We start from the raw sequence: 26,229 nt of genomic DNA, 5'->3' as shown, positions 1-26,229 counted from the left end.
GCATTTTCCACATATTTAGCCAATCTTTGTCCGAGATTTCTATGTTGAACTCTGACTCCCACTTTTCTTTTATATAATTAGTTGTATTCTTGTTTATTGTCAATTTTTGGTACAATACTGATATCATTCTAATTTTAGTGTTCTTGTAAATACTAATTATTGTTTGTATCACACCATTCACTTGCGTGGAGGGATCCACCTTGATTTCTTTCCTGTAATAATCTCTTAGTTGTAAGTACCTATAGAATTCATGTTTACCCAGATCATATTTGACTCACATGTTCTGAAAACTCTCTAGCCCCCCCCCCCCATCTTTCTCTAGAGTGCACCATGCCGTAATTCCATTAATTCCCCACTGTTTGAATCCCTCGTCATAACTGGCAGGTTTGAAATTACTGTCAGATGCAACCCACTTTAACAAATGTATGTCCTTATTTATCCAATCATTTTTTATTATTCTATACCATAATTCCAGAGTGAACAATGTAATTGAGTCAGTTTTATTTTTAATTTTATTGTATGTTTCTTTATCTCCGATCACATTCTGAATTGGGTATCCTCCAAACTCTTTCTCCATTTCTTTCCACTTTGCTGTGTAATCTGGTTTACACCGGCAGAGTAAATATCTCAGCTGGGCTGCAAAGCAGTATTCTTTCAGTCTTGGTAGACCCATTCCCCTTCTGTGTTTTGGCAGCTGGAGAGTTTCAAACCTAATTCTAGGTTTTTTACCTGCCCAGATAAACCTTGATATTATTTTGTTCCAGGTCACAAACTGGGTTTGAGGGACCTCTACTGGTAGAGAGTGAAATAAATAGAGGAGCACTAGGTAGCACATTCATTTTGATTATTTCAATTCTCGAGTTAAAATCTACCGGCAGAGTAGCCCATCTTCCAAAGTCTTTTTGTATCTCTTGGCTTATTTTGTCATAATTTTCTTTATATAGTTTAGACAATCCTTTAGTGATGGAGACCCCCAGATATTTTCTTTTCTTTAGGTTCCTATCAAGATGATATGAATCCTGAATCTCTTTTGATGGAGTGTAGTTAAATGGTAGTATCTGTGTTTTGGATATATTAACTTTATATCCTGAGAGGTGCCTGTACGTATCAGTACAGGAAGTGATTTGTTTGGTTTTTCTAAGAAGGCTATGACATCATCGGCAAAAAGTCCTATTTTGTGTTCTGTTCCGTTCACCATTACTCCCTCCAGTTCTTCGTTCTGACGAACTGCTTGCGCCAACGGTTCTACGAAAAGAGCGAACAAAGTGGGTGTCAGGCAACAACCCTGTCTGGTAGACCTTTGCAAGTTGATTTTATCAGTCGGACTTCCATTTATTTTAATTTTGGCGGTGGGCTGTTGATATAGAGTCTTTATGCATTGTACTGATTCACTGTTAAATCCTAATCGTTCTAGCACTTCATACAAAAATCTCCAATTCACACAGTCGAATGCTTTCTCCGCGTCGATGCTTATTAATATAATGCTTTGTTTTTTCTGTTGTGCTTCGTCTACGATATGCAAAGTTCTTCTGATATTGTCCTGCGTTTGCCTTCCGCTTATAAATCCTGTTTGATCTTCCTCTATAATTTCTGTTATGAAAGTATTCAATCGTTTTGAAATAATTGTTGTGTATATTTTATAGTCCACGTTTAGCAACGAGATTGGTCTGTAATTTCCACAGTGCTCTTTGTCTCTTCCTTGTTTGTGGATGACTGTAATGATTGCTTCAGTCCAGGATGGAGGTATTTTATTGTTTTGGAGTGTCCAATTAAAAGAGGCCAAGAGTAGTGGTGTGAGCTCATCTTTAAACATTTTATACCACTCTGCGAGGTATCCATCACTGCCCGGAGATTTATTATTTTTTAATGTACTTATTGCATCATTTACCTCTTCCATTGTAAGATCAGCCGTTAGCCTATCATTTTGAATATTACCGATCGATGGCAGGTGCAATGAATTTAGAAACACTCTCATTTCCTCTTCATCCACAAAGTCTGGCTGTGTATATAGTTCCTATATAGTTCCAGCTCCGCTATGCGCGTCTGGGCTTCGGCGATGTCAGTCTTTTGTGTCTGTAGTTCGTTTTTTGTCTCGTTTAGCTTGTGGTCAATTTCCTGTTGGAGGCTACTGATTTCTTCCTTCACCTCTTGTTTCAGTTCGCATTTGAGTGTAATTAGCTCTTGTCGTAACTCTTGTTTAAGCTCTCTTATGTCGTTACTGATTGTGGCGAGTCCAGCCCAGAGCGTCTCTGCCTGGCCTTGGCCATCAGTTTTCTCTGCTGCACCTTCCTCATGTTCGCTAGCTCTAGCAGCGCTAGCTGCTCTAGTAGCGATAGCTATGCTCTCGGAGATTTCTTCCATTACGAGTTGTTTTTCAGCTTTGTTTGGCTTTTCAATGTTTTTCCGGCTACATTTATTTGTGAATTTTTTAAACCGCCTTGGGAGAGCTCGTTAACTAGGCGTCTATACTCTCCGCCATGTTCCTGGAAGTCTCGTTCTCAGCAAGTTTGAGTTATTAACCAAGCCTTGTTTCTGGTGCATCTTAGATGATTGTGTTCATGGAAATTCACACATTATCGATGGAGAAGTACATCACATACAAATACACGTCATGTTATCTTGGTAGTTATGTTAAGTTAAATGTTAGAGAAGTGAATGTTGCTACATGGTAGGTAGGCTGTCACGAGGAGACTACTGAACGAGACAGTAAGGACCATAACCGAGGGTACTGCATGAGTCTATATTCAAACGGGTGTCTAGGTTCTCGGCAAGTTTGAGTTATCAACCGATCCCAGAAGCCTTTATTTCTCGTGCATCTTAGATGGTGTACATAGAAATTCATAGGCTACATTATCGATGGATATCACATACAAATACACGTCATGTTATCTTAGTAGTTATGTTAAGTTAAATGTTTGTTACATGGTAGGTAGGCTGTCATCAGGAGACCGCGCACCAGGCTACCGAACGAGACCGTAACCGTGCCTAATGCATGAGTCTATGTAATCAGACGGGTGTCTAGGTTCTCGGCAAGTTTTAGTTATCAACCGATCCCAGAAGCCTTATGTCTCGTGCATTTTAGAATTGTGTTCATGGAAATTCATAGGCTACATTACCAAGAGGAAAGTATTATATCACATACAAATACACGTAATGTTATCTTGGTAGTTATGTTAAGTTAAATGTTAGAAGTGAATGTTGCTACATGGTACGAGGAGACTTCGTACCACCAGGCTACCGAATGTAACCGTGGCCAGTGCGTGAGTCTAGTGTCGGTCAGTATGAGTGTGTAAATAGTATGTCGAGACTGAATGTAACCGCAACCGCGTGAGTCTAATGTATTCAAGCAGTGTCTTGGTTCCTGGCGGGGGAAGTAAACGTGCGAATACCAGAAACGCAGAGACACCGTGAGTGCAGATGCGAAAGTCCCGGAAACGCTGGCCAATCGGAGCAGACAAGGCTTTTTCTTCTGCAGGGGGGCTTAAAGTGATAGGCGCTGCAACAGAGCGTTTCAGACAGAGGGGGAATACAGGTTAGATATTCAGACAGACAGTATGAGATTAATTATGTGTTTTGTGAACATTAAAGCATGTAGACATGTTCTAGTAGAAACCCAAAATACAAGTATAAACTTGAAAATGAGCAGAATATGGGACCTTTAACACTCCATTCCATAACATTTTGATGGAAACACAGCTACAGTCACCAGTTTAATATAGGCGGAAACCTGACATTAACCAGGTTTCTGCTAAATCAGAGTATGATCTCATCAGAATATGAGCTTAACATAATTATGATGTATGTACATAACCAGACTACAGGAATAACTGGGCGAGGAAGGGAATTCTCCAAACAAAGCGGTGATTATCTCAGAAAGGAGATGCCTAAGAAGTCTGCATCTCCACATTAAAGCGCTCACTGGGTTGTTTTGGGGTTTTAGTGGCTGGATGCTCAGACATGGCCGACCTTGCTGTAATTACACAATGCTCATGGTATTTTAATCAGCAGCCTCCCATGGCAGAACTGGTGTGTTTGCGCTGTAGTGTCAGGTCCAGTCTGATTTTCTGAAAGACATAGTCTGCTTTATGTCAACCTGATATGTTGGGGAAATGATCTGTGAGAGCTTAACATTGTTGATCATTTGTGTAAAAGTCAATTTTATTTGTCTAGCCCAATATCATGAATCACAAAATTGCCTCAGTGTGCTTTGTATCAGGACATGCTTCAATACTTAAGAGGATTATATTATATTATTATTATAGGACAAAATGGAGTCAAACTGATATTAGATTATGTTGATATAACTGTATTTAAGAATTTATTTCTTCTGTTCTGAAATTAAAGAGAAGATAATCAGGGTTCAAGTTGTTAAAGTGGCTGCCTTTCTCTTGAGGGAAGTTTTTTTTATTTTTTTTTAAATATATTTATTGAAGGAATCGTTTATACAGGGGTTATACAGGATAACAATACAAGAGTTTTCCCTCTGGGTTTTCTGAAAATTTCAGCAACAAAACAACAAAGCCTGCAAAACCTATGCCACCCCCACCCCTCAAAGAAAAAAAAAATAAAGAAAAAAAAAGGCCAGCAAGAGAGAAAAAACACATAGGGACATGGCTTGCCCTTCATAGTTTGTGATGTTGGGATTAAATACCACTGAACCAGGTTTGTAGAGTTTAATCTCTGCCTCTTTGGTCTAGGAGAAAGTTTGGAGAAGTCAACATTAAAGCAATGTCCCTGTCCCTGCCTGTCTGTCTGTTTCCTGTTCTCCCCCAGCAGAGACTCCAGATGTCTACATTGTGGAACGTCTGTTCTCCAGCAGTCTGGTAGTCGTGGTAAGCACCACCATGCCGCAGCGAATGAACATCTACCACTTCAAGAAGGGGACGGAGATCTGTAACTACAGTTATCCCAACAACATCTTGGCTGTTAAGCTCAACAGACAGGTGAGCTTCCCCATTCCATACCCACAATCCTCAAATATTACAGTGTATCCATATAATTCATTACATTTTGGAAGTTATTTACACACTAGTGTCTTGATCAATATATATAATCGGGTATCATCAGCATAACAGTAAAGTTTATGGAGTGTATGGAATTTTGTCTAGAGGAAGCTTAAGGTAAATATAATTGATCCAAGCACAGAGCCTTGTGGAACACCATGGCTAACTTTAGCATGCATGGAGGATTCATCATTAACATTAACAAACTGAGGTTGATCTGATAAATGTGACTTAAACCAGCTTAGTGTGATTACTTGAATGCCAATTAAATGCTCCAGTCTCTGTAACAAGATGCTATGGTCAATAGTGTCGAATGCAGCACTAAGAGCTATTAAGACAAGCACGGAGACTAGTCCTTTGTCTGAAGCAGTTAGGTCATTTGTAATTTTCACCAGTGCCGTCTCTGTGCTATGATGCATTCTAAATCCTGACTGAAAGTCCTCAAATAAACTATTGCTGTGTAGAAAGTCACATAACTGATTAGGGACTACCTTCTCAAGGATCTTGGAGAGAAAGTGAAGATTAGATATAGGTCTATGGTTGGCTAAGACCTCAGGATCGAGAGTCGTTTTTTGAAGAAGAGGTTTTATCACAGCAACTTTAAACTTTAATGTTAATAAAGACATATTGATCATATCTAGTAAAGAACTGTTAACGAAGAGTAAAGCTTCTGTAAGTAACCTAGTTAGGATGGGGTCTAAGAGACAGGTAGATAGCTAAGCTAGAGAAATCTTTCAAGTTAGTCGATGAAGGTTGATAGGAGAAAAGCAGTCTAAGTACATGTCAGGTCTTACAGCTGTTTCTAAGGTTCCAGTGTTTAAAAATAAAAATCGGTACAGGTTGTGATGAATTTTATCTCTAATAGTTATAATTGTAAGATTAAAGAAGCTCTGGAAGTTGTCACTACTCAGAGCTATAGGAATACATGGCTCAATAGAGCTGTGAGTCTGTCAGCCTGGCTACAGTGGTGAAAAGAAACCTGGGGTTGTTTTTATTTTCTTCTATTAGTGATGAGTAATAGGCTGCTAACTTCCTTTGTTTCATCATCTTCTTTATTAGGGCAGGTATCAGAGTCAAGTGTCGTTCTCAGTGAGTCTGCAGCACTGTCTACCAGTGATCAGTTTGGAAGAACTAATTTAACAAAGGAGTCCTCTGTTATATTGAGGCATGGCATTAATTATATGCCGTTGGAATCACTTCCTTTAATTTAGCTACAGTACTATCAGATAGACATCTAGTGTAGAAACCTTTACCTAGTGGCATATAGTCAGGTACTAAGAATTCAAAATTTATTTAAAAAGTGGTGTGATGATAAAGGATTTTGGGGAAAAACTATTAAGTCTTCAATTACACCAGACTGAAACAATTAAATAATAACGAGTGGGATTTCAGCGATGTGAGCAATAGAAGCCCACCCTTATGGAGGATATTTTTTATTCATAATTCAAATTGAAAGTCCAAAGAGAAATCAAAATTGAATATATTATTTCACTATGCTACTAGGAATAATCAGGCCATAATTAAATTTAAAAAAGAAAAAAGAAATTGAAAAAGCAAAGATTTGAAAATGTAAAGTGACAATGTAAAAAGTCGCTCAAGTTTCTTATTTCCATTGCCCTTTTCAATGTCATCTTTCAATTTATATTTAAGCTTTGCATTTTAAATTTGTCTTTTTTTTATTGCACTTTACATTTTGAAATAATCATTTTACAATTAAACTTTGCTTTTTCAATTTATTTAGTTTTAAATTCATATATGGCCTGATTATTTCTAATAGCGTAGTAAAATAATATTTTTTAATTTGATCTCTTTTTGTTTTCTCTTTGGACTTTCAATTTGAATTATGAATAAAAATATCCTCTATACACCCTGAGCGCATTACACTGGAGTGTAATGACCTGAGATGTGCTGTGTCTTGCAGAGGCTCGTGGTGTGCCTTGAAGAGTCCATTTATATCCACAACATCAAAGACATGAAGCTCCTCAAGACTCTGCTCAACACTCCGTCCAACCCCTCAGGTACAGTAAGACATTAATACCAAGAGACAGCAACTGCAAGTATGTGGTTCACACACACACAAATGCACACTTTCTGTGGTGCTGTGGTAGCTGGGTTTGTTGGCTGAAAACAACTTTTGAAAGGCCCTGGACACCTACACAGGTGTTTTTGTTATTCTGGCTCGGAAGTCTTCCCAGGACGCAAGTTTTTTTTTTTTTTGCAGGATGGTAGGGGAAGTCTCATCCCTGATAGGCTCACCCTGACATCCTTACCCTAACCATAACCAATCCCACTCCTTTTGCCTAAACATAACCCTCCTCTTGCCTAAACCTAACCAACCCAACCAGAGCAGGCAACGAGTACTAGCCATTCAGGGATGAGTTCCCTAATGAATATTCATGAGTCTTCCCCTACCATCCTGCAAAAAAATGTTTCGCTCCCAGGACTGCTTGGGTGTGTAAAGACTGATTGATTGACATCTTTCTGAGCCTCCTGTTAGCTTTGTTGCATCTGTGAGAGCAGGACAAATGACACCTTTATCATCCTTAAAGGAAATTTGTGACGTAATAAGTTCCCATCAAAGCTCTGGCCCACCTTCAACCTGAGCAGAGGTCTAATCAGCCAGAATAACTGAAAACAACTGTGTGGGTTTACAGAGGCTTTCAATGATAATTCCAGTTTAAACGTGGGTCTTATTGTCAATAGTAAAGCGTGACATAACGGGCAGAGTGGTAACTGTTACTTGGGAATCATATAGATTTAAATCCCTAAGCCACTGTTTGTAAAACATATATGTGCCTATGTCTGGTTCAAAAGGATTCTTTCTCCCTTGTCGCAGGTCTCTGTGCTCTTTCTATCAACCATTCCAACTCCTACCTGGCGTACCCCGGCAGTGCCACCATTGGGGAGATCATAGTGTATGATGCCAACAATTTGGTAAGAAACATGTCATCACAGAACATCTCAAATGATATGCTACAATCTGTAAATAAAGATACACATGTATGAATGTGGGCTTTGTGTGTCCGTTGTCTTTCAAATAATTCGAGAACCGTTAATCCAATCTACTTCTCACTTGGCTTCCTGGGTACCCAATGAAATTGGCGTTTGGAATTTGGAGCAGTTTGGACAGCGTTGGATATTAACGAACTGTGAATAAAACTGAACGACCGCAACTTAACGGTTGAGGGGGGGGAAAGCACTGGCACATACACCCACATTGCCGGCTGAGTCCGTTTTTGTACTCTGTCCAGTTCAGGTGACCCTCATAATGGGCCAGATGGATGGCGCCATGAGTCCTTGAAGCCATCCATCCATCCATCCATCTTCATCCGCTTATCCGGGTCGGGTCGCGGGTAGCAGCTCCAGCAGGGGACCCCCAAACTTCCCTTTCCCGGGCCACATTAACCAGCTCCGACTGGGGATCCCGAGGCGTTCCCAGGCCAGGTTAGAGATATAATCCCTCCACCTAGTCCTGGGTCTCCCCCGAGGCCTCCTCCCAGCTGGACGTGCCTGGAACACCTCCCTAGGGGAGGCGCCCAGGGGGCATCCTTACCAGATGCTCGAACCACCTCAACTGGCTCCTTTCGACGCAGCGGAGCAGCGGCTCTACTCCGAGCTCCTCACGGATAACTGAGCTTCTCACCCTATCTCTAAGGGGAGACGCCAGCTACCCTCCTGAGGAAACCCATTTCGGCCGCTTGTACCCTGGATCTTGTTCTTTCGGGTCATGACCCAGCCTTCATGACCATAGGTGAGGGTAGGAACAAAAACTGACCGGTAGATTGAGAGCTTTGCCTTCTGGCTCAGCTCTTTTCGTCACAACGGTGCGATAAATTGAATGTAATACCGCACCTGCTGTGCCGATTCTCCGACCAATCTCCCGCTCCATTGTCCCCTCACTCGCGAACAAGACCCCAAGGTACTTGAACTCCTTCACTTGGGGGTAAGGACTCATTCCCTACCTGGAGAAGGGCCTCCTCCAGACGTTCCCAATTTACCCGCACTACCCGTTTGGGCTTACCAGGTCTGTCCAGAGTCTTCCCCACCCCCTGACCCAACTCACCACCAGATGGTGATCGGTTGACAGCTCTGCCCCTCTCTTCACCCGAGTGTCCAAAACATATGGCCTCAGATCAGATGAAACGATTATAAAATCGATCATTGACCTTTGGCCTAGGGTGCTCTGGTACCAAGTACACTTATGAGCATCCCTATGTTCGAACATGGTGTTCAAGTTATAGACAATCCATGACTAGCACAGAAGTCCAACAACAAACAACCACTCTGGTTTAGATCAGGGAGGCCGTTCCTCCCAATCACGCTCTCCATGTGTCTCCATCATTACCCACGTGCGCGTTGAAGTCCCCCAGCAGAACTATGGAGTCCCCGACTGGAGCCCCATGCAGGACTCCACTCAAGGTCTCAAGAAGGCCGAATACTCTGAACTCTTGTTTGGTGCATATGCACAAACAACAGTCAGAGTTTTCCCCCCACAACCCGCATGGCGTAGGGAGGCGACCCTCTCGTCCACCGGGTTAAACTCCAACGTAGCGGCGCTCAGCCGGGGGCTTGTGAGTATCCCCACACCCGCCCGGCGCCACACCCTGGGCAACTCCGGAGAAGAAAAGAGTCCAACCCCTATCCAGGAGTATGGTTCCAGAACCAAGACTGTGCGTAGAGGTAAGCCCCACCAGATCTAACCGGTAGCGCTCCACCTCCCGCACAAGTTCCGGCTCCTTCCCCACAGAGAGGTGACATTCCACGTCCCCCAGAGCCAGCCTCTGCTGCCCGGGTCTGGTCCGTCGAGGCCCCCTGACCTTCACTGCCACCCATGTGGCAGCGCACCCGACCCCAGCGGTTCCTCCCACAGGTGGTGGGCCCATGGGATGGAGGGATGTCCGCCACGTAGCTTTTTCGGGCTGTGCCCGACCGGGCTCCGTGGCAAACCCGGCCACCAGACGCTCGCTGACGAGCCCTCCATCTGGGCCTGGCTCCAGACGGGGGCCCCCGGGCTTCTCCGGGCAGGGTCACTTCATCCCTTCCTCGATTTTTTCATAGGATTTTGAAGTCCTTGAAGCAAATAACAATAATAATAATAATACATTTTATTTATAGGCGCCTTTCAAAGCACTCAAGGTCACCACAATATACTAAGTTAAAAAACAATATAACAAGCGTTCATAAAAGGTACAGGGCATATTTAAACATTTGCAAGTTTCCACAGCGTCCGAAGATAAACAACCAATCAGAGCTGAGGAGTCTCTAACACAGTGTCAACGACTGCATTGCCTATTTTTTGCCTCAAAAGTTTTACGAAACATATTTTAGTGTACTGTTTAGCTGTAACATGTATAGTGACCAAGTCTAGCCAAACCAAGTGTCGGCCCAGCCAGTCAGTGTTCTTATTTTTAAGAAATAGTACACTAAAATATGTTTCTGACATATTTTGAGGCGAGTAGGGCTGTCCTTGATTAAAATTCCTTAGTCGACGAACACTCATACGATTTTGCCGACTAATCGATTAGTTCGTTTTATCCACAGATATGTAAAACTGAGTTTCTCCACAAATAATCATGCAAAAGTTCCACTTTAAATCTTGTGTTTATCAGAGATGTGCTGATAGGTTTCTTGGAAATAAATCATTCAGCATGAAAAAGCATACAAAATGACTGATCGACTAAAGAAATCTTAGTAACGCAGTAACAGAATCTCCTGTCAGGATATACGTAGTGACAGTTTGAGAAAATATGACAAGATATTTTTATGAAAGCTACCAACTATAGCTTCAATTCAAGGTTCTAAAGATTACATTTCATATTTAAAGGTGCTCTAAGCGATGTTGGGTGACGTTACTTCTTGTTGACGTTGAAAGTATTTTCAAACAAAATGAAGACTAGCTCGCTCCTCCCTCCTCCTCATCCCGTTCCCTCCCTTCTGTGCTTTAACGCACTAACCCCCCCAAATCCTTCTTGTCCGTTATTGGCTGAACGCTGGAACACGGTTTGTGTATGTTTGCATGGTCCAGGTTGGACCCTAGGCTGTCTACAGAGAACGCGTTTTTAGTATTTAGGGGACCGGCAGCTTGCGGATAGTGAGGAGATGTTTGCTGTATGTGACAAAACATGTTGTAGCCTAAAAAACGCGTGACATTGCTTAGAGTACCTTTAAGGTTTACATATATTTCAGTTTTACATATAATTTACATATAGTATAGAAGTATGCTGTCACGAAAAATGGAGCTGTTCTAGAGATCTAGTTATTTAATGTGTGGCTATACATTTAAAAAAAAAAAAAGACCTGTAATAAATGAGACTCATCCTTTAAAAATAAACCCCAGTGGGTCACAACTCTTTCAACACTGTATGTACTTTTTACTTGAATATCACACACCTGAAACTGAATATATTGCCAGACGAGTTGACTCAGGGGACGATACTGGGCACACTGTTTTTTTCTGATTGCATTTTGTTTTTTTAGGTCATCTCTTCCTCTTTGTGTTCTGATACTTGTTTGTCTGACAATGTGTTCTCTGATGACACCTTGTCTGTACGACACCCTAGACTTCAAAATATTTTTTTAATTGATGCTTTAGTTTCAGTGTGTCCTTAAATATACCGGTTCGGCAACCAGTTCTTATTGTTCCTCCACTGTGGTGAAAATGTTTGAACTTTGCCCAGATTCCGATAGCTCAGGTTCCTTTTTTACCTGGAAATATGTAAACTGATCTCTGCCACACGCTGGCTGTTCGCTGAACTCCAGCCAGACAGAAAACACTTTGTGTTGCTTCATACAGCAGAGCAAGTTTGGGCCAACAGGATCAAAACACATCTGGCCATTTGTTTTTAACATTGCGTCATGGTACTGCTAAGACAATAATACGTACAGACATGTATGCAGAGACAACATATAAAATAGAAAATTACATTTTAAATTAGAGTCTGAAGGATACCAGATTTCTGAAGCCAATGCCATGTTGAGATTTTTTTTTATCCTAAACAAATAATGATAAATAGACATTTTGACAAGGATAACAATTTTACAGTTAAAATAAGATATCATTCTAACTTTTCAGTGGAAATTTAATTAGTATCAATAATAACTATAACAACAGCACAAAGTTATACAATTCTAGTACTGTGTGTTGGGGAGGCCTGCATAATGAGCATTAAATGAAATGTTGACTCTGTTTATCTTTACATAATAAGTTAGAGTAATCTAATATAGAATAAACGTACTACATATTAATACTTAGCATATATACATATGTGTATGATAACATTTCATCATTGACATACTTGCTTCATCAGCAAACAGTTTATTTGAAAAAGAGTGTAATTCATTTCAGTGTTGGGAGAATTAAAGTTTCTGGATTTTACTATTTTAATTGGATGCCTCTAAATGGCACTTAACATACTGCAGCGTGATGCAAACGCAGCTGAGTGACAGTAACATTATGTCAGTGTGGAATAACTCTTTCTCTTTCTCTTTCAGAACACAGTGACCATGATCCCGGCTCATGACAGTCCTCTGGCAGCTCTCACCTTCAACGCCTCGGCCACCAAACTTGCCAGTGCCTCAGAGAGGGTAAAATAGACCGAAGGCTCAGAGCCCTGAGATAGGCACACACTGTACATTAGCTCCAAAGACCTAGGCTGGCTAAGATCTAGGCATCATAGGCACCTGCTTAGGGCCCATCTGCCACTATGGGGCCCAGTAAAATATTTATTATTTTAGTTTTGAAAATAATTTTAAAATGCAAATCTTTACACCAATCTAACACTAAACTAAGACCAGTGCCTCCCAAAATGTCAAAAGTCAGTTTCATTCTGGCGAGCAGAAATCAACTTGGAGAGCAGAGTTTACCTGCGAGAGCGTGTATGCCCTCCAGCGCTCGCACCGCAGACACTCTGTGGCGTGTGGTGGCTGCTCTGTGCCTGTGTTTAATACCCGCAGGTGCCATTCTTTGCCTCTCCCTATGTTTTGTTTCACGCTCGCAGCTGCCTGTACAACTCTCCATTGTTGAATGAGTGCGCAAAGAGTAATATCTGCACGTGTGAAATTATATAATTTGCTCATGAGCATGTTTTATTGCGCTTGCAAGATATGACATAAACCTAACGCCATAGCAAATGACCACAACAGTACTTGGCAAATAGACAATTAAATAGCAGCGACGCAACAGGCAATCAGTCTCACTTGGCATTAGATCTGTGCTGATCCTCTTTCATCGGCAAAGGCTTTGGGCATGGTTCTTGATATTTTCCAACACTCTGGGCACATGACTGTGAGCGTAGGGCCATGCGCAATTAAAAAACAGGATTTTAAAACTATATCCAGCCACTGACCTAAACTGTGTATGTCATGCATTGATCCAGAATTATATTAAACTCTAAGGCTTTGCCTCAAATGACCCGTCACCTCTAGTTACATATCAGATTATAATTGGGACACTGAAGCTCTGCATAAGGGAAGAGCAGCTGCCAGGTTCTGTACCAAGTTCCTAATATAAAATATGTAGCTCTTAACGTAAAGATAACCCCTCACTGTCTGTCTGTATTTACAGGGCACCGTCATCCGGGTCTTTTCCATCCCCGAGGGCCTGCGTTTGTTTGAGTTCCGCCGGGGCATGAAGAGGTGAGAGTTCAAACACATCATATAACATCTGCACTCTTTTAAAGAAACACACTGTCCAATGTATGATCACAGCTAAAGACACAGCTAAACCTAACTCAAAGAACTAGATCATGATTCCAAACACATATTCTTGTGTGTATATTATTATTATATAATATAATATATTCTTCTTGCAGTGCTACATTGGCATGCATGCGCTTATGCCTGGAGACATTTAGATCCTCAGGAGCGGAGTACACTGATTGAGTCAGAGGTTTTAATAACTTACTAATGGTCAAAGTGATAATCTCCCTAAAACTATTAATTAATCCTCATTTTTTTGCACTTGGTGTGTGTGTGGGTGTTTGTGTGTTTGTGTGTGTGTGTGTGTGTGTGTGTGTGTGTGTGTGTGTGTGTGTGTGTGTGTAGGTATGTCAATATAAGCTCTTTATCCTTCAGCCCTGATGGCCAGTTCCTCTGTGCGTCCAGCAACACAGAGACTGTGCATATCTTTAAACTAGAGCAACTGGGACTAAGGTACACACACACACACACACACACACACACACACAGTAAACACAACAAGTTAATTTAAACATGTTGGGTGCTACATTTAGGGAGAGCTACTGTATGTTTTATCACAACTTGTATTTTTTGTACCTCTGACCACTATTTCTATCAGTTTTGATAATATACTCACCGAAGTCTAAATGAAGTTGTAGGATGAACTTGTTCTACCCTATGTGCAGTGGAGGGGATGAGGCTGCCACCTGGACAGCCTACATGGGGAAGATGTTCTCCGCAGCCAGCAGCTACCTCCCTGCTCAGGTGTCTGGCATGATGAGCCAGGACCGGGCGTTTGCCACTGTTCACCTCGTCACATCGGGCCAGAGGAACGTCTGCACCCTAGCTATGTGAGCTTCTCTGTGGAATCACACTCGCTCACTCTATGTTTATGTGTGTGTTCTTTAAAGTCCCAGACCCAGAAACATTTAAAGGGCAGTATATACAAATACTGGTATGATTAATATTTAGTTTAACATGTTTTTTTCACATAAAAAGTTAAAAACAAAAAAAAAAACTCCAAAAGGGATCGACTCTTTCTCCCTCATTGAGAAATTATGCATCTGGACTGGCCCCGCCCACCACCGCTGCTCATGCTCGTGCTATGTTTGAGACTCATGTGGTGACTACATTCTAGCATCTGGTTGGCCAGTGAAAGAGCAGTGTGCATCAAGATCGCTAGAAACAGTGGAGGGATTTAGCCATGGTCTTTGGTTAATTTGGGGCTCTTATTTTGAAAGTGCTGAAAATTCCTAACCGTAATGACTACGAAACGTACATTTTGTGCAGCTAAAAAGTACTTAATCTCAGTGTTATGGCTATGTAAAGCACAGTGCTGGTAAACTTCCATATTTAATTAAATATGTAAGTTTTATCTACGATGAATTACAAGAATTATGGTTTTATTCAACATCAACATTTATTTTTGGCCCGTGGCCTTCCGTCCAGATACATTTTGGCCCTTCATATAAAAGAATTCGGGCACCGCTGGTCTACATGTTTGAGCCTCACACCGGGTTCAGACAGGAGGCGGCGGGATGGCCGTCTGGGATTTAGACCTTAAACCTACATTGTGTAATTTTTGGAGTTGATTTTAGCAAAAACCCTTTTGTTCTTTCACAAATATGTACTCATTCATGTGTAATTACTTCCACCAACTAATCAGAGTATTCTCGTAAGCGTAGAATCTGACATTCAGAATCATTCAGAATACATAGGAGCGACTCACTCGAATGACGGCCGCCATGTAGCGCCTCCATCTTTAAAATACATTAGCCAAAGAGGGACATACCTCCGCCTTTCAAACTTTTAGACTCAGTGGCACCGTGATGAATGCCAGCCGGGAGGGAAAAGGAGAATTAAAACGACAACGCGACAGGCAAAGCAACAAGACCAAAGTTAATATTGGAGTGGCTAGAACAGCTGCGTGTAAACGACGGAGATACTAAGAGCTAATTTCGGGTTCGGCCACCGTAGGAGGAAGGGCTAGAAAGTAATATTCAGTTGGTTGTCATTTACAATTTCACCGCTAGATGGGAGACATTCTTACACAATGTAGCCTTAAGAGAGTAGAGATTTGACCTTACCTCCTAAAAAGGTCTATCTGAGTTAAGATGTATATCTAGTTGTCCTTATTCCTGATCCAGCTATGACTGGTGCAGAAATAGCTGTCTGCAGACTATTTTTAGGGTGACAAAGTGTAAATGATTCAGTTGCTTGTTCTTCTCACTGTTGGGTTGGACGTAAGTGAATGCTATAATTGTTACAAAACAACTGAAACCGATATTTAATGTGATGTTCCAGGATCCAAAAGCTTCCACGGGTCCTGGTGGCCACAGCTGACGGCCAGCTGTTCATCTACAACGTGGATCCACTGGATGGAGGAGAGTGCATGTTAGCCCACAAACACAGGTGGGGCTACAACATATTTCACAAGGGCGGATTGAATGTTAAAGGGTAATTTCATTGGGTTTTTTTTTCAACTTGGACCCTATTTTCCTGTTTTTGTGTGTAAGTGACTAATAGGAACAACAATCTTTGACACTGGTCCAGTAAATTATGTGTTTATTTCAAACAAAACTAGAGTTGTGATGGTTGGAAAAGTGGAAAGACGACCCAAAACGGCTTTTCATAGTTTTATTTTGTTTCTGTCGACTTTGAATGAAGTGTGTTTTACGATGTTAAAATCACTGTTTATTTACATGGAGTCTGGTGGCTTTAGCGAACGCAATATCGCAGAAGTTTTTATGTTTAAAAAATGGATCTTACTCTTTAACAGAAAGGTCCTTAGAAATCCTTTCCATAATGTTGTCAGACACGTAGAATATTAATCTGAGCCTGTCGGTGGCAAAACAACCCTTTTGTGAAGGTAAATACAAGCTGCACGATTGCCCTGTTAACTTACGTTGTAGCTTGTTTCGCAGCTGCCGACTGCAGCGATCTCTCTTAATACTGGACCAATGTCAAAGATTGTTGTTCCCATCAGTCACTTAGACACAAAAAACAAGGGACCCTTTAAGCACAAGCATGTTTTGGGGTCAAATCAGGTCATCAGGAGCTGGTCTGGCTCCCATCTGTCGATGGAATCTCAGCCAGGTGTAAATGACTTCTGTGCAGCTTGGCCACATTTTTATGTGAAGAAGTCTGGTGATCTAACTCTGTCACTTTCTGCTATCTACAAAAAAAAAGCTACAAAGTGCCCGCGAGTACACCGTACAGCCAAGATGGGGACTCAAGTTTGAGCCTCGGACTCGAGTCACACACACATTGACTTCAGACTTAACTTAAGACTCGTCCTCAAAAGACTTCCAACTAGACTCACGAGACTCATGAACAATCATCTTCATTCTTTGGAAATGTCTCAGCAATGTCATTTCCCTCCCTGCGTAATCTATAACCTACCTATGTAATAAAAAACATATCTGCTGTGCGCAGCCACACCTGAGAGAGGACAACAAACATGTCGACCGCACCGTTCATCAGAAGCTTTGGCTATAAGAACGTCATACAACAAGGCCCAGACAAAAGAAGCGCTGAATGCAATACATGTGGAGCTAGCTCAAAGACTTGAGACTTGACTTGGGCTCTAGATCAGATACTTGAGACTTGACTTGGACTCTAGCTCAGAGACTTGAGACTTGACTTGGACTCTAGCTCAGAGACTTGAGACTTGACTTGGACTCTAGCTCAGAGACTTGAGACTGGTCTTTGACTCTAGCTCACAAACTTGAGACTTGACTTTGACTCTAGCTCCGAGACTTGAGACTTTACTTGGACTGTAGTTCAGAGATTTGTGAGCATCTCTGCCATACAGCAGCCAGGGATACACTGTTTGTTGATACAGTATGTCTGCCAGCTTTGCCTACCTTAATTTTCATATTGAGATCTGATCACAATGCTAAAAATAAGTTACGCCCCTGGTGCTAAATGGGTCTGGAAGTCTAAAAGACTCCCAAAAAAAAGTCTTGATATGTCTGATGTAAAATTGCTTTTACTCCTGTGTTCTTCCTTCCTTCTTGTCCCCTCTCAGGCTTTTTGGTATTGATGAAGACCAGGGCGAGGGAACAGAGTCGGAAGGGTCAGAGGTCACAGGGACAGCGCAGGCTTGTCCATCCTACGCTGCGACCGCTGCCTTACCAGCCTCTGGTCCTGTCACTGCAACCCTCACTGGTTAGTAGTCACAGACATTTCTCCATTTGTGTGAAACAGGAAGGGTTCAGCTTCACTCTGTTCGTGGTGGACATCTTTTTTGAAGAAAGAAGCAGTGAGAGTTAGCACTCTTACTCGGTGGTGAAATGTAACTAAGTACATTTACTCCAGTACTGTACTTCAGTCCAAATGTTGAGGTACTTGTACTTTACTTGAGTCTTTTCTTTTCATGCCACTTTCTACTTCTACTCCACTACATTTCAGAGAGAAATATTGTACTTTTTTACTCCACTACATTCATCTGACAGCTTTAGTTACTAGTTACTTTACACATTAAGATGTCTGCACACAAAACACATGTAGTTTATAAAATCTGATGTTTTATTAATAAATGAAACTAGCCAACAATATATAATTGGCCTACAAGTCCAGCTTAAATGATCAGACCATTAAACACACAACTGTTTGGATCCTTTACACTTTCTACAATGGGAGGAGAGTTCAGCATCGAGTACTTTTACCTTTAATACTTTAAACATTTTCCTGATAATACATACTTTTACTTAAGTAACATTTTCAATGCAGGACTTTTTCTTGTAACGGAGTATTTTTATAGCGTGGCAGTAGTACTTTTACTGAAGTAAAGGATCTGAATACGTCTTCCACCGCTGCTGCTCTTACTAGTACTAAACTATAGGTTCCCAAACCAAGGCCTAATGCATGTTGTATGCAGGATTGTTTAGGCCCCTTTCAGATCGGTTCACTGTTCTATGTCGAATGAAGCTCTGAAAGCCTTAGCACTGTGTACACCAGTACAGCACCCTCTTCCTGTTTGTTCCATGAAGCAATCCAGTCAATATCCCACCAAATCTCAATGTAAAACACACCCATTTAGGCTGCCAATGTTGGCTGGTGTTCTTGTTTGGCAACAGTATTGTAACGGTAACGGTAGTGTTTATCTCTCAAGATGTACAGTACCTGCAAATCAATGTATTGATGTTAGTAAGAGGCATATACAAGCACATTTCCAATGCCCATTCACCGCCTTCAGCTTGTTAAAATGTGCCCTCAGTGCTAAGTGCTTGTTGCATACATAGGCAGACCTCATGTAGCATCAAGGCTTAAAGTGCCCATATTATGAATAAAATCAGGTTTTCTACATCAGTAGCCGAAACGAGGGGGCTCAATCATGCTAGCGCTAGCATGCTAGCAGTTAGCCCCCTCGTTCTCAATGGCAAAACACTGCTACAACACACACAAGTTCACCATAATCTACAAAAGAACTACTTACATGTCCCTCTTCTGCAGGTATTCCACGCAAAGTTGGAAGTACGCCCTCGTTTAGAAGAAGTCTCCTGGCTAATCCTGCCTTGTACTGACTGCAGTTAGAGAAACAGCTAGCTAGCAATTGTGAGCCTTACCTAGCTACTGCGCATGTACGAATCCCAACAAAGATGGTACAGAAGTAGGATGTCTCACTCTGTAGCTAAAATAGAGACCTGAACACAGGGTGAAAAGAGGAGCTGCAGCAATATGCAGTACAACAGAAATATGGTGTTTTTTGATAATTAAAACAACAAGTAAACCTATTCTGGTACAACCTCAAAATACAGTTATGAACCTGAAAATGAGCATAATATGGCCACTTTAAGTATGCTGTGTCAAGTAAAGATCAAGCTGCTCTCATGATTTGTCTGCCTCCTTCACCTGTTTCTACCTAGGCTACTCTGAAGATGGCGGGGCAAAGAAAGGCGAAGTCATTCCAGAACACGAGTTCGCTGCAGGCCCTGTGTGTCTGGACGACGAGAACGAGTTTCCTCCTGTGAGCATCCAGAAGTGCTAAATGTCAAGCTATTGCTAGCTCTCCTCCTTTACAGGCCAAATGCCAAAGCATTCAGGCACACAGAAAGACCAAGGTTGCATCCTAAATTGCAATCTATGCACTACATACTCAATATGTATACTATCGTCCAACATACTTTTGTGTGAATAAACAGTAGTGTGCATCGTTTCGGACGCAATAAGCTGTAATTTTCAACGTCACTTCCTGAGAGCCTCCTTGCCGTTGGAGACATGTAACCATGGTAACCCCTGGAGGCCTCTGCTCTAGCGGCATCGCCAGATAATGCTTAAATTACTGAATACTTAGAAAAGATTACTGAAAAAGGAAAGCAACTAGAGCCTACTTGCTTTCCTTTTTCAGTAATCTTTTCTAGTTACTAGACTGACAGTCGCAAATGACAAAATCACAGATTTGTATTTGTAGAAATGTAAATTTGCCTTGGTTTCTGTCCGTTTGTCTGTTTTGAACGTTGTCGTTACTACATTGCATTGTGGGATACTTATGCCGGTGTAGTGTCCACTGTTTGCACACTGTAATATTTTACCGAAAATACAGTAGTGTGCAATTCATGTATTAATATTTGGGACGTACAAAAAAATCTCACATACCGTTTTACGGGCTGGCTAAATTGCACGCAACGTCACGGAGCGGACGTTCCAAAACTACGCTTTCACTATAATCTATGAAACTGGCGACATCGAACACAAGAGCAGCGCGCAGTGGTGCGTCTGCTCCACGGAGATCCGCTCTACAAGCGTAAAAATAAGACAGACTTCTATTCATATTTTTTATGGGAGGTGTGTGTGTCCCTTTCACACAGACATTGATCATAAAGTGTCTATATTTCTCTTAAATTAAACTACCCATATACAGGAAACAACTTAATGACTGTCAATGAGCGTATTGGCAGTCTAATTTTGAGAGTCTCCGTTTTTATTTCTTGTTTCCCTCCCCTGCGTCCTCTGATAACAGTTGACGGAAAATTGACGTTTTCACAGCTCTGTGCCGGCTCCAAGAAACTAAAGAAACGACAACTATCCCAAAGCAAAAGCTCTCCGTCTCGCCTGTGACTCACGCAATCCTACGCCGTGTGTGCGCAGCTGGTGTAGCGAGTTAAAACATACATTGCACGGTACATGCGCTCAGCTAACGGTCCGCATACGTTACGCGTTCAACGTAGCCAAAGCGTTAGCCTACTAAATAGTATTTATGTTAGTATGGAATTTCGGATGCAACCCGAGATTGCAGGCTAACTGACTCTCTGGCATAGTTTTTGGTTAAACTATAAAATACCAGCAAGACGGTCTGCAAATGAGAGCAGAGTCAGGAACATTTGACGTAACTCAACTGAGGACATTGACAAAATAGTTTTAACATAATCCAGATTAGCAATAAATTGCTAACTCAGTGTCCGGTTTATTAGCGTACACCAATCTTAAAAAAAAACTAATGCAGTCTAATTCAACAGTCCTGCAATAAATCCTACATGCAGATTATAATGTTCAGTTTGCGTTTAAACTGGTTTAGACAGGGGTTCATTCCACTGTATGGTAATTTTGGAGGCTATACTGAGAGGTTTTCTAATATTTAGTCTTCTGTTTAGGGAGTTGGCATTAACAACAACCCTAAACTTGTGAAACTCACCATTCCAAATAGGTAGAAATAGTCGAAAAAGCCACAACAACGAAAAAAAATCTCATCCTTTCAGACATGCACCTCTTTATGTTAATCTGATGGCAATTCACCTTGTTGGTCTCATGTCTCAATAAGCACCCTGGTCGGTTTTAAAGGTCGGACCTGGAACATTTCTGTATTCCGTGCTGTTATAATTGAAGTTGTTGAGGAGATTCTTGTCTATCGAAATGTTTCATCCCCCACATGGTGCAGAGAAAAAGAGGTTAAAAAATGTCCGAAGGCCAACGTCGTTGATGAATACATGAATGCAAATGTGAATTAAGTTAAAAAAAAAAACGTAACATGTTTTCATTCTATACTTGTACACCACTGTACATTAAAAATAGGCAGTGGAATCTTCATACATTTGGGAATTCACTGTGAGTGAAGGAGGCAAGCATCCCTCACATTCACGATAAGCTTTACCAGCAAAATAGGTTCAAGAATCCATCATTGATTCAGAACAGAAAACACTCTTGTACCTTTGTATCATTCTTTCAATTCAATTCCAATTCAATTACATTTTATTTATAGTGTCAAATCACAACAGGAGTTATCTCAGGACACTTTACAGATAGAGTAGGTCTAGACCACACTCTCTCATTTACAAAGACCCAACAATTTCCCACGAGCAAGCATTTAGGAAAAACTTGTTTTTTGGCAGAAACCTCGGACAGACCCGGACTCTTGGTGGGCGGCCATCTGCTGCTGCCAGTTGGGACACAGAGACACTGATACAGATATACAGAAATATCATTTATAATATTTATAGCAGTTGGTATGATGAACAGTAGCAATTATGGTAACAATAAAGATAATAGAACTATGACTGAAAATGAAATAATAGTAGTAGCAGTGCAGGGCGTAGTAGGGCGTTGAGCAGGCCATTATGAACAGCCCATTCAGGTTCTTTGGCGCCACCCTATGGAACTACATTGTTACTTTATGGGCAGAGTGAGTACTGCGGACTGTCTATGACTCATGCTAACTTTACACTTGCCATCTCCTTGAATCCTGCAAAAAGCAAAGTGTATCGGGAAAAGTAGCACAAGCTTTCCAAATGGACTTAAATTGTGCATAAATATCCCCTTGTCTCTGAGTCCAACTGAGGTAAACATATTGAAATTAGCCACTTTATTAGCTAACTGCTAATTGTATTTAACTGCGTTGCCGGCTAACCAAACTATTCCTCTGCAGTAATAACAAAACATGTATTGCTCATAGTTTCACATGAGATGATTCTATGTCAGCAGATGCATAGAGCGTAATTTACGTTAATCCTAACTGGCCAGTGCAACCTAGAGCTGTAATCGGACCTTAAAAGTTAGGCCTGACAAGGCCCGAGCCCGGCAGATTTCGGCCCGAGCCCGACAAGTACATTTTGATTGACAGCTTTTTAAAAGCCTGAACCCGTTTACAGCCCGACATTATTCAAATGTGTGCACGCACACAGCTCTTTTGCCTTTTGTCAAGAATGAGTCATTTATACACTGGCTCATTATTCTCATTATGCACGTGGTCAAAAGTTTTCCACACCTCAGACTTTGCTTTGCCGGTGCAACCAAAACGTAATCGCCAGAGGCCAGCTTCCGTTTCACCTCCTCAGCACCTGGCCGCTCATTTACCGCGCAACCCGGAGCGAAAGCCCGAGCCCGGCCTGAGCCCGTGTAAAATGATAGAAATTAAGACCGAACCCGACCGAAACCCGTCGGGTCTCGTCGGATCCCGTCGGATCCCGTCGGGTTTGGGCAAAGATCTTCAGCTCTAGTGCAACCCCCCCAAATACAGTATCTTATCATATTGATGAATAAAAAATATAACGGTTTAAAAAAATACGTGGGATGTTTTGAATATGCAGAAAGTGTTGAACAATATAAGAGATGAATTAATTATTAATAATAATAATACTAATAATATTTATACATAACCGAAGGCATTTTCACTATATGAGTTGATGCAGAAAAGGCACAAATTGTTGCAGAAGAATACCCAAGAACCCCCAGTTAGAATTGGTTCCCCCAATGATGAAACAAACGCCCCTACTCCCCCTCCCCCCCCCCCACCCCAAAAGGTTGAACCCAAAGTTACGCCCTTGAGCAGACGTAAACACATATTACACAAATGTCCTGAAAGGTTTGGATTGCTTTTGATCTGTTGTACCGGAATTTCCCCTAATCTAGGAACTGGGACATGAGCTGCATTTGACAAATCCTGTAGACGAAACTAACTGGTGTGTTGATGTGTTTTGGTAGATTAATTGGTGCCGAGACGGGACTGGAGGTGGCCAGGCCAGGCGCTCGTGAATGGGTAGAAGGACAGATGGCCAAACAGACAGACAGGCGCTGGCAAGTGGGATGAACCAGCATTAAAAAATAATAATAATAATAAAAATTACAAAAAAAAAGTCTTTCAGGGTGCCAAGTTCTTCTTTTTTTTTCCATTAGAGAGAAAATAATATTGATTAATATTCAAGTTGACGTGGGAAAAACTAAACACTGAAAAAGAAGTAGATGTAGTCCTTTAGAGAGAGCCACGATCTGGTCCTCGTGTTACATAATGATTGTGTTAAAAAGACACTTCTAATTTTGTCACAGCAACATTAGTACCTCTGAACTTCCTTCCAGCTTGCTGTTGAGTTTCCAAACATCCAACGGTGAACTGAAAGGACATTTCTTAACATCTAGATGCTGTTGACTACTTCAAAAATGAATCAGGGAGGATTGTCTTCAAGGAGTTTTATGAAAGTATGAGCTGCATGCTGGAGCAGAACTATAACCACAATGTTCATAGCTTTTTTTTACTTGACAAATATTTTTAGTAAGTTGCATTATTGTAGCAACATGTTTATTTTTGTCATTAATAATATTTTTAGTTCATGTCCATGATAAAAAAATATTGAATTGTTTTCATTTTAATTCTGTATTGTATTTAACTGCATTGACATGTATTAGATGGCTCTGTGTATGCCTCCTGGATACATTTCAGAAGGTGTGTATGTACTGTATGTATGTTTGTGCCTATTATCATTTGTAAAAGAGTAAAGTATTTTACTAATTGCACAAGACCAAAACAAGTGAAAGAAACAAAGAAATGAACACGTGGAGTAAGAATGAACCTATGCAAAGCAAAGAATTTGTCTTGTTTTATTTTTATTTTATGTCATTCATTTTTGGATTGATAAAGGAGCTTATAGATTAGATTTGGATGACTGACGTACGTGTCGATGGGTGTTTATGGTTATGTAAGTGACGTCAGTCCCAAGTCAAACATTTACAGCTGCTAACCACAGGCGTTGTTGCATAAGTGTGTGTTGCTGTCAGGATACAGTGATCTATTCAATGTTCTGACCATTCTAGGCTCAGACTAATTACAACGTCACAGCACACTGGGCTTTTGTTGTGGCTTTTATAACATTTAAACCCAAAAATGGCCAACCTGGTTATGTGGCTAAACCAACGCTACAGTATTCTACTCCAGCAAAAGTCATGCCACTTTGAAGACTACTCTTAGGCTACATTTACATTGCTACGTTTTGGTTTAAAAACTAATATCTTCTGCTACGTTTCCCCCTCTCATTCCCCCTGCTCTGGCGTTTCCCCCTCTCATTCCCCCTGCTCTGGTGTTTCCCCCTCTCATTCCCCCTGCTCTGGCGTTTACCCCTCTCATTCCCCCTGCTCTGGCGTTTACCCCTCTCATTCCCCCTGCTCTGGTGTTTCCCCCTCTCATTCCCCCTGCCCCGGTGTTTCCCCCTCTCATTCCCCCTGCTCTAGAGATTGGCATGGTTTTATGTCGGTTAGCCTAATAGCTGGTTTGATTTGCATTGAGAGAGGATTTTATGGAAAGTACCCCATGCCAATCTCTAGGTATGGTGAAGGGGATGTGATGATGAGGGGCTATTTTAATTCCAAAGGCCAAGGGAACTTCATCAGGATGCATAGTATCCTGGATCCAAGAAATAACTGGCCTTTAAAAATAAAAAGCTGCCTGCCTCTATGGGAATTTAACATAGGGGTGTACTCACTTTTGTTGCCAGCGGTTTAGACATTAATGTCTGTGTGTTGAGTTATTTTGAGGGGACAGCACATTTACACTGTTATACAGCTGTACACTTAATACTTGACATTGTAGCAAAGTGTAATTTCTTCAGTGTTTTTCACATCTTTCTTTGACCTCCTGAAGTTTTACATTGGGGTTAAGGAAAGGTGGTTAGGAAAAGACATAAAAGGTGAAAAGGTGTTTTTTTTTTTGTTTGTTTTTTTACTATTTGACTGCAGCCCTACATGTTTTCATTTCTGCTTATTGCAGACTTCAAACTACTTCAATTAGCCTTGAAAACAAAACAGGGTGTACAGCAAATATCGCAGGTTATTGTTCTGTAGCTAGCCTCCTCACTTTGTATTTTCTTTATCGGTACAGCATTGTGGTTGCCTATTACATAACTCATGAGTATGAAAGAAAACACAACAACCAGCTGGAACCTCACACCCTGAGGGACAGCGTACTGCCGAGAGAAGACAAAGACAAAAGATCCCAGGGGGGGAGAGGAGAAGAGAACAAGAAAACAAGCTTAAGTTCAAAGTAAATAGTAGAAGAATGAAACCCCGGTCTCTGGGGCGTTGGGCAAGTCTCCGATAGTTTCAATTTTGTCCAACAATGTTGTTTGATTATTTTTTTCACACGCCACTCCAGGGACTTAAATGTGATCGCTGAGACAAATCTCTTATAATATAGTGAAATGTCATTTGTGGGACAAAACAGTTTTTATTTTTTATTTTATTGGAATCTGAAAACAAAAAAAAGGCAAAAAAAACAAAAACAAACAAAAAAAAAGGCACTATGGACAAGGAAACAAAGTCAAAGATATTGTGAGCCAAGGAGGATTGA

General features: G+C 41.3%; 1 protein-coding gene across 2 annotated transcripts in view; it reads left to right on the top strand.

The window, feature by feature from the left end:
* wipi1 (WD repeat domain, phosphoinositide interacting 1) overlaps positions 1-24,548 on the top strand; it is a 30,548-nt gene extending 6,000 nt beyond the window's left edge. The window contains exons 3-13 of one of the 2 annotated variants that reach the window (XM_078270195.1): positions 4,777-4,943; positions 6,925-7,021; positions 7,840-7,937; positions 12,495-12,587; positions 13,567-13,637; positions 14,046-14,153; positions 14,366-14,530; positions 15,984-16,091; positions 17,710-17,849; positions 19,550-19,650; positions 23,598-24,548. In XM_078270195.1, the coding sequence (XP_078126321.1) occupies positions 4,777-4,943; positions 6,925-7,021; positions 7,840-7,937; positions 12,495-12,587; positions 13,567-13,637; positions 14,046-14,153; positions 14,366-14,530; positions 15,984-16,091; positions 17,710-17,849; positions 19,550-19,650; positions 23,598-23,648 (1,199 nt within the window). In that variant the 3' untranslated portion in view covers positions 23,649-24,548. Of the gene's footprint in view, positions 1-4,773; positions 4,944-6,924; positions 7,022-7,839; positions 7,938-12,494; positions 12,588-13,566; positions 13,638-14,045; positions 14,154-14,365; positions 14,531-15,983; positions 16,092-17,709; positions 17,850-19,549; positions 19,651-23,597 lie in introns of both variants that reach the window. The other variant, XM_078270196.1, reaches the window with a different exon arrangement.
* Positions 24,549-26,229: the final 1,681 nt, after the last annotated feature.

This window comes from Sander vitreus, chromosome 15, assembly GCF_031162955.1.
Source record: "Sander vitreus isolate 19-12246 chromosome 15, sanVit1, whole genome shotgun sequence".
NCBI lineage: Eukaryota > Metazoa > Chordata > Actinopteri > Perciformes > Percidae > Sander > Sander vitreus.
Note: the sequence above shows the minus strand (reverse complement) of the source record. Positions and strands in the feature narration are given on the sequence as shown.